This window comes from Gastrolobium bilobum, unplaced genomic scaffold, assembly GCF_033153095.1.
Source record: "Gastrolobium bilobum isolate Gb01-03AN ecotype WA unplaced genomic scaffold, APGP_CSIRO_Gbil_v1 utg1090, whole genome shotgun sequence".
Taxonomy (NCBI): domain Eukaryota; kingdom Viridiplantae; phylum Streptophyta; class Magnoliopsida; order Fabales; family Fabaceae; genus Gastrolobium; species Gastrolobium bilobum.
Genome location: NW_026899797.1, coordinates 623,410 through 632,054, shown reverse-complemented (window position 1 = coordinate 632,054; position 8,645 = coordinate 623,410). Strand labels below are relative to the sequence as shown.

The following is an 8,645-nucleotide window of genomic DNA, read 5'->3' as shown; positions in this document are numbered from 1 at the left end:
CATCAAAAGGAATGGGCCAAGTGCAATTTACAAGGGAGAAATACCAAAATAAACACTGCTCTATACACGAAATATTCTACATAGGAAAAAGGTGAAAAGGCTTTATTAATCTTTGTCATAATGGTAATAACTCTGAGCCCCACTCCAAGACCAATCCGTGGTTGCTGCCTCCATTAGGGCTAATATTCCAATAGTTCTTAATTACTGAAGCTTTTAGATTTGTGGTGACTGATCAAGATGTTGCCTGAGTTGAGGGAAAGAGACACTGCGTGTTACGTCCCATCTAAACGTTAGACCCAAGAGGGTTAGTAAGCGGCCCACTTATCTGGACCAGTACCATTGTTAGGTGACTGAGCCCATCTAATCGTATTTTGACATTGTTGGTCTATGAAAGCTAATACATAAGCTCCACACGGAATAGTTACTGGAATTCAGTTAGGAAATTGTTAGAATGTATTAAAAACACAGATGGGAAAGGAAAATGGCATGAAAAGTTTGACAATCTCTTCCCTCTTCTGATCTCATCTCTCCTTTTTTCTCTCTCTTCTCTAAATCCTTACAATTTCAAGAATATTCGTAACAATTTGGTGCTTTCATTTCACTCACTTCCCTCCCGAAAATTCATGGCAAAAAACACCCGATTAAAAAATGTTTCAAATCGTATGGATAACCTGCAAATTGAGGTTAACCAACAAATTGATGAATTACAACACCGTCTGGAGATTTCTGAATCAATCCGTGAACAACAATTCCTCAACCTTCAAGAATCCCAATCACAAGTACAAGAAACCCTCACCCGTATTCTAGCCATTCAACAACAGAACTCGGGAAGCACCTCTTCTGCGAGCATTCTAGGAGCTGGACCACACAATCACAATCATCATTCGGGATCAGACACACACAGCTTCCATCAAATCAAGATTGAGTTTCCCAAATTCGCGTCTGGAGATCCTTCCTCTTGGATAACAGCAGCTGAGAGGTACTTTTGATTCTACAATATTCAAGAAAATGAACGGTTATTATTAGCTTCATTCACCTTGAAGATCCAGCAGCTTGTTGGTTTAATGGATTGTTTGATGATAGTAATTTACCTGCATGGCCTGCTTTGTGCATTGCATTACAATACCGTTTTGGTCCTTCAGAATTTGAAGACCAAACAGGTGCATTAGTGAAACTCCAACAAACAGGTTCAGTGAATGAGTATCAAGATCTTTTTGAAAGGCTTGCAAGCAAAGTTTCAGGGATCTCAGTTTCCTTGATGCGTAGCATTTTCATTTCTGGCCTTAAACCAAAGATCTGTCGCCTGGTGCTGACACACAGACCTCGTGATTTCCATGAAGCTTTTGCTCTAGCAAGAGTTTATGAGGATCAATTCACTGATGAAAGATCTCACAAACCATGGGTTACATCAACCAAAACACTATCGTCATCCACTACATTCACAGACCCCAAACCGCTTAGTAACCAACCAAAAACCATACACAATAAACCAATTCCTGCCTTACCTATCCGTCGATTATCTCCAGAAGAAATGCAAGCTAAAAGAGAGAAAAACCTGTGTTACAACTGTGATGAAAGATACGTTTTCGGTCATAAATGCAAAGGCCGAGCCACACTACTATATTTAGAGGGAATGGAAGAAGAACCTGACCCACCTGATGCTAGAGTCACAAATGAATTGCAACCAGAACTAGAGATAGCCCCGGAAATAAGTTTCAATCCTTATTTGGCACTCCCTCAGCCAGATCATTTCGTGTGCAAGGATTGATTGATGGACACTCAACATAGATTTTGATTGATGGAGGTAGTACTCACAATTTCATAACTCCGAGGATGGCTCGTTTCCTTAATTTGCTGCTGCTGTCTATTGTACCTTTCAAAGTACTGTAATGGTGATAATCTCATCTGCTCGGCCAAATACGGTAACACTCCAATATGGATCCAACACCACTTGTTCCACGTTGAATTATATGTTCTGGAACTTAAGGGAGCTGACATTGTCTTGGGAGTCCAATGGCTGGCCACCTTGGGTCCCATTGTCACGGACTATCAAGCTCTCACTATGACCTTCAACCACCAAACAGTTCCAATTACCTTGCATGGGGACAATCCATTCCAAGCCAATCATATTTCTCCTGCCCAACTACACAAACTAGCCACCCAAGATTCAATTGAAGCTTGTCTAATGTGCTTCAATACAGCAAATCAAACAGAACCACCCATACCTAAACCTATACACACGGCAGAAACCCAACAATTACTGTCCCAATTCCCTGACATCTTTGTTGAACCATCTGACTTGCCACCAGACAGAGCCAATAACCACCGTATTATTCTGGAACCTGACACCAAACCAATACAAGTCAGACCTAATCGTTACCCACATTACCAGAAAAATGAGATTGAAAAGTTGGTGCAAGAAATGTTACTTACCGGTGTTATCCATCCCAGCCAATCAGCTTTCAGCTCACTTGTTCTATTGGTTAAAAAGAAAGACGGTACTTGGCGATTTTGCGTTAACTATAGAGCACTAAATGCAGTCAAGGACAAATTCCCAATACCCACCATTGATGAACTCTTAGATGAATTACACGGAGCAATAGTATTTTACAAATTGGATTTGCGTTCGGGTTATCACCAAATCCGAATGGCACCTGAGGATATTCATAAAACAGCTTTCAGGACACAGCATGGCCACTATGAATTTATAGTGATGCCCTTTGGTCTCTCCAATGCTCCTTCCACTTTCCAGGCCACCATGAATGAGGTGTTTTCACCCTATCTTCGTTGTTTTGTGATTATTATTTTTTATGACATTTTGGTGTACAGTCATAACTTGCAGGATCACATCCAACACCTGTCAGTTGTTCTCACTACACTGTGCAGGCATTCTTTTTTTGCCAAGTTGTCAAAGTGCCTTTTTTGTCAGCAGACCATACAGTTCTTGGGGCATCTCATTTCGGGTAAGGGTGTGGCACCGGACCCCCAAAAAACTTCAAGCTATAGCAGAATGGCCTCCTCCAATTAATGCCACCCAAGTGCGTGCATTTTTGGGACTGTCCGGATACTACCGCAGATTCATTAAACATTATGCCCAAATAGCCAGCCCACTGACGGATTTACTGACCAAAGAAGGCTTCCATTGGTCTGCGGAAGCAGCAACAGCCTTTCAAAAACTTAAGAAACAGCTCACTTCAGCCCCAACTCTGGTCCTTCCTAACTTCAAGGAACCTTTTACCATTGAAACTGATGCCTCAGGTGTGGGCATAGGTGCTGTATTATTACAGAAGGGTCATCCCATAGCATTTTACAGCCGCAAATTATCTCCAACCATGCAGGGTAAATCCACTTACATCAGAGTGATGTTTGCAATCACATCCACGGTGGCTAAGTGGAGGCAATATCTTTTGGGAGTTCCCTTCACCATTTGTACTGACCACCAGAGCCTCCATAACTTGATGAATCAGGTTATACAGACACCTGAACAGCAGTAATTCCTCTCCAAACTACTGGGATTCAACTATAACACCATCCACAAGTCTGGCAGGTCCAACAAAGTGGCTGATGCTTTGTCCAGCCACCCCAACACCCAATCAAAGGCAAATTGTGTTCGCTTGGCAGCTTTCACAGCTCCCATCAATAGCTACTGTGAGCTGTTACAGGAAGAACTAAAAAAAGATCTGTATGTTGCCTCGATCTTACAGACCCTTAATCACAACCCAGCATCACTTCCTCAGTGGCATGTTAAAGACAACTTGATGTTTCATCATAGACGCCTCTTTTTACCAGCTGAATCACAGTTGATTCCTCATTTATTGCAAGATCTACACTCCTCTGTACAAGGTGGACACTCAGGTGTCAGAGGCACACTAGCAAGGATCAACCAGAACTTTACCTGGAAATCAATCAGAAAAGATGTTACGCACTTCGTGCAAAATTGCAAAATTTGTCAAAAGATTAAGCCACCCAACCATTACCCATTGAGATTGCTTCAACCCATTTCCCCACCAGACCAAATTTGGACAGATTTAGCAATGGATTTTATTACACACCTGCCTAGTTCATATGGATTCTCAGCAATACTGGTTGTAATTGATCGTTTCTCCAAAGGTGCCCACTTTGCTCCTCTACCGTCCCAGTACACAGCATACAAGGTAGCCCAAGTTTTCTGGAACACGGTTGGGAAGCTCCATAGGATTCCACACTCCATCATATCTGACCGTGATCCCATTTTTTTAAGTAATTTTTGGCGAACTCTTTTTCATCTGCAAGGAACCAGTCTAAAATTCAGCTCAGCATATCACCCACAAACAGACGGAGTCATAGAAAGGTTAAACAGAAGCTTGCAATTGTACCTTCGTGCCTTTGCACATGACTTTCCTGCGTCCTGGGTCAAGCATTTGGCATGGGCTGAGTACCATTACAACACCCCTACTCATAGCTCCACGAGTATGTCCCCTTACCACATCATATTTGGTAAACCTCCACCTAATATGCTGGCATACACATTAGGGTCTTCATAAAATGAGGCAGTAGATTCAGAGCTGACAACACGAGCAGACGTCCTCGCCGGAGTAAAAATTCATCTGATTAGGGCTCAGCAACATATGAAATCAGTTGCGGACAAAAAGAGAAAAGACATTACCTTTGAGGTGGGAGATCGAGTCCTGCTCCGTTTTCATCCATATCGCCAGTTGTCGGTGCAGAGAAGATCATCTCATAAACTGAGCTTGAGGTACTACGGACCCTTCAAAATCATGGAGCGGATAGGTCCAGTAGCATACCGGTTAGACCTCCCTACGTCCTCATGCATACATCCGGTTTTTCATATGGCTTTATTGAGACCCTTCCGTTCAAACCAGACACCTCATATTCATCCACTTCCACAGTTACCTACCGCATTCACACCAATCCATAGACCCAAGGTTGTAGTGGCATCTCGCACAATCCGGCGCAACGAGATACAGGTACCCCAACTCTTGATTCAGTGGGAGGGTCTACCACCAGAAGATTCCACATGGGAAGATGAACGAGAAGCCAGGGAAAACTCTTCCCTTCTGTCCGACATTATAGGCGTGATGGTTCTGCCGGAAAAAGGGCAAAGCTCGGAGCTTTCACCTTCCAAAACCCAAGCCATTCATCCACAGGACCCGAAAGCCACAAGCTCGCGATCTTCATCTTGTCCAGAAGTGCTGATTTCAAATTCCATAGTTGATTATGTCGCGTTGACAGACAACCAGTACCACAACCCTAACCTTCAATCAGAACCACACCCACCAATTTCAATCACGACCGTCAATCTCCCAACCGAACCCACTCATCCAATGGTTGTTAATAATCCCTTTACAGCTGGCCACCAACCCACCGACAAAGTCACACTTGTCACTGTTCTTGACCAAGACAACTCTTATCACAGCCACCTCAGGGACGAGGCGGATTTTCAACAGGGAGGGGATGTTACGGCCCATCTGAACGTTAGACCCAAGAGGGTTAGTAAGCGGCCCACTTATCTGGACCAGTACCATTGTTAGGTGACTGAGCCCATCTAATTGTATTTTGACATTTTTAGTCTATGAAAGCTAATACGTAAGCTCCACAGGGAATAGTTACTGGAATTGAGTTAGTAAATTGTTAGAATGTATTAAAAACACATATGGGAAAGGAAAATGGCATGAAAAGTTTGACAGTCTCTTCCTTCTTTTGATCTCATCTCTCCTTTTTTCTCTCTCTTCTCTAAATCCTTACAATTTCAAGAATATTCGTAACACTGCGCTTTGAAGCCACTTATAAAATGTTGAAAGCCAATGAAGGTTGACTCAATTATAAAGCGTTGAAAGCCAACGAAGGTTGACTCAATTATAAAGCGTTGAAAGCCAACGAAGGTTGACTCAATTGGTAGTATCCAATATCTCCAACAAAGAAGTCCTGAATTCAATTTTTGTTGGTGGTCCTTCATTTATAAGTCATTTGTAAGTAACCATTATAAGCTTTTATTGAGGCTTGTAGCAATGCTCGGACCTACGGATAGAACAATTTCTCCTTCACTTAAACGTTAAATTGTTGCAAATTATGTAACCAAGCTTCTTAATTACCACTGCTTTCATGATCAAGCCTGAAAGAAGAGCATTTGGTGTGTACTTAGAAGGTAGAACAGAAACTACCAAGCAATGTCAACTTCAGAACAGATTATTTACCTCCCACCGAGACTAAGCATAAAAATGTAACTAAACTGCATGGGTATATTGAAGGTACAAAGAATTTACATATATGATCTCTCAATTCACAGAAATCCCAATCAGACAAAGTAGTGGGAAACAACTTCTTTGTTATATAGTACATTACAGATACTGAAAGCTGCATACGTATGATCTCTCAATTCACAGATCATCCCAATTATACAACTCGAAAAGAGTCAGCTATCTTCTTCAAATCTTTGTAGTGTCTCTTCCACTGAAGGCCTGCAATTAAGACAACATTAGATTCTAATCTGTTAATTCTTGTATACTCTTTTTTATACTTTTTTTTTTTTATAGTACATTATATACTTTCTTTATGGTTGTTCAAAACTACTTAGAAGAGGAGAAATATCTATACCACTGCCGGTTACAGCAAACAAGTACAGGCGATTGCCAGCTGCAGTGGCAGTAATAAAAATATGAGGAGGCTCTAGCTCAAACTGGTAGTAAGTTCTTCCTTCATGTTCTGCAACACTTGCACTAAGAACCTTCCCTTCTACATTTTCCCCAATCACTTCTGGACCAAATGCATTGATCACTTTGTCTGGAAGTCCGATTTGTTCTATTTTAGCATCATCGCCAAGGTCTGTATAGTAAAAATGTTATTATCCAAAACTAGTAATACGTGGAAATTCTACCAAGCAGTTTCCATGTTCTTTCTTTATCAATTTTTTTTTTCCTTGTCTCCAGAAAACCAAAATGGATAAAGAAAATTAGGCAAACTCACTATCAGAGAATCTAAGAACAGGAGCAACAATGACAAACAGGCGTCCTTCTTTAGAGCTGGCAAATCTCAAATCTATCTCTGTGCCACCAAGATCCGCTATTGATACCGGTACCTGTTACACAGATGAATGGTGAGGTTTACAGAAGTAGCAAGCAGAAGAACAAAAGGCAGAGATTATGTCCTCCAGATGATCAAATGTTACAACAACATATCTTTCTGATAAAAATATAAGTAAATTGCTCACACAAAAAGAGAAGTAAGTTATTTCATATGCTCATTTAAGGAATTTCCAATGTATGCTTAAAACTTTTTAATACTTGGGACCAGTTGAGACAGAACAGAAATCTTATAGGATTATTTTCAAACTTTAAATAGAAGATATTATTAATCATCACCTCTTCCCATTCTGGAGGCACTGAGAAGGCATATGGGATAATAGGACTCCATCCAACACCATGTCCTCCTGACTTCTCATCTGGCCTACGATATGTCCTCCAACCTGTCTGATCAAATACTTGCCCACATTATGTCACTTATACAGTTATACTTAAAATCTATAACAGAAGAGACAATTGGAACTCGAATTTCAAAACTTGTAAAAGCACAACTTCAATCTAAAAATAAACTAATCCAAAGTACGCACCTAAACACCGCATGCCTTAAGCCTACAAATGGAAGGCAATTTTTATTTTTTATTTCCTAGAATGACCATTTGGTAATTGGTAGCTTGATGAAAAAAATTTACCCTCGTAAAGGGTATTAAGTATTAAACCACAATGTTCAACCAAATAACGAATTCTTTTAAACTAAACAACCATAAATTTTATATTGTAGTAGTATACAACAATTTTGACCATCTTTCATCATGCAACAATTCGCAAATTTCCTTTACCATGGCTTCCATTTGCAATTTATCTTTACTGTGGATTTTATCTTTTCTGTCATGTTAAAAATTCATTTGCTACAGAACAGACTACAGTTACGGACTAGAGAATAGAAATAAGGGTTTTATGTAATATAACATGGTGTCCACATGTTTTTCTTTCTCTTTTATCATTCCACTCTCTCTCTCACTTTTGATGTGAGAGTTGAAAACAACACTTACATCATGTTACACTAATAAAACCCTAGAAATAAATGGTAGAAGGGTTTGTCTCTCCAAATAAATATAATCTTTGATGATCCAAAATAAACGAACCTTGTTCATCTGGCTCGGAGAGACCAGGGATTCTCCCTGCTAGAGGACCTTGTTTTACCACTGCCAAACTCTCTCCCGGAAAACCCAATAAGGAAACCCCAGAAGCCAAAACTGTTCTTCTGTTCACCAACAAAGTGGAACAGTTCTCGCTTTCTCTAGAAATCAAACAACTGTCTTTCGAGACCGAAGCAGCTACAGTTCTTAGAACTCCATTTTGGAGTGAAAAGTGGCAAAGTGATTCTGAAGAGGGTGGCATATGCATGTGTTGCCGATTCCTCCAGCAAAAAACACTGGTTGTGGACAAGGCTGTTGCCATGTCCACGAAGATTTATGTGTTTATTGGTTAAGGATGCGAGAGAAAGGAAAAGAGAATTTGGTCAGCTCAGTGTACAAAACTGCGGAAAATCACATAAAAACTGGGGAAAACATTAATGTAGAAGTTGAGGTCCTGAGGCTAAGGTTACCGAGGTTAAGGATTTTTGTG

The 8,645-nt window shown here is 40.7% G+C and overlaps 1 protein-coding gene across 1 annotated transcript; it reads right to left on the bottom strand.

The window, feature by feature from the left end:
- Positions 1–6,221: 6,221 nt before the first annotated feature.
- Positions 6,222–8,645, bottom strand: LOC133293553 (psbP domain-containing protein 4, chloroplastic). Its single transcript, XM_061492140.1, has 5 exons — positions 8,162–8,645; positions 7,359–7,462; positions 6,964–7,075; positions 6,595–6,822; positions 6,222–6,458 (listed from the first exon to the last, which is right to left on the bottom strand). Exons 1-5 carry the CDS (start codon positions 8,475–8,477, stop codon positions 6,394–6,396), a joined length of 825 nt encoding a protein of 274 aa, XP_061348124.1. The 5' UTR covers positions 8,478–8,645; the 3' UTR covers positions 6,222–6,393.

Excerpts from the sequence above, each read along its gene's own strand:
- LOC133293553 (XM_061492140.1), bottom strand. The coding sequence starts at position 8,477 with ATGGCAACAGCCTTGTCCACAACCAGTGTTTTTTGCTGGAGGAATCGG. Across the intron at positions 7,076-7,358 it reads TGCCTCCAGAATGGGAAGAG|GTACCGGTATCAATAGCGGA; the intron begins GTGATGATTAAT and ends TCTGTGTAACAG. Across the intron at positions 6,459-6,594 it reads GTTTGCTGTAACCGGCAGTG|GCCTTCAGTGGAAGAGACAC; the intron begins GTATAGATATTT and ends TCTTAATTGCAG.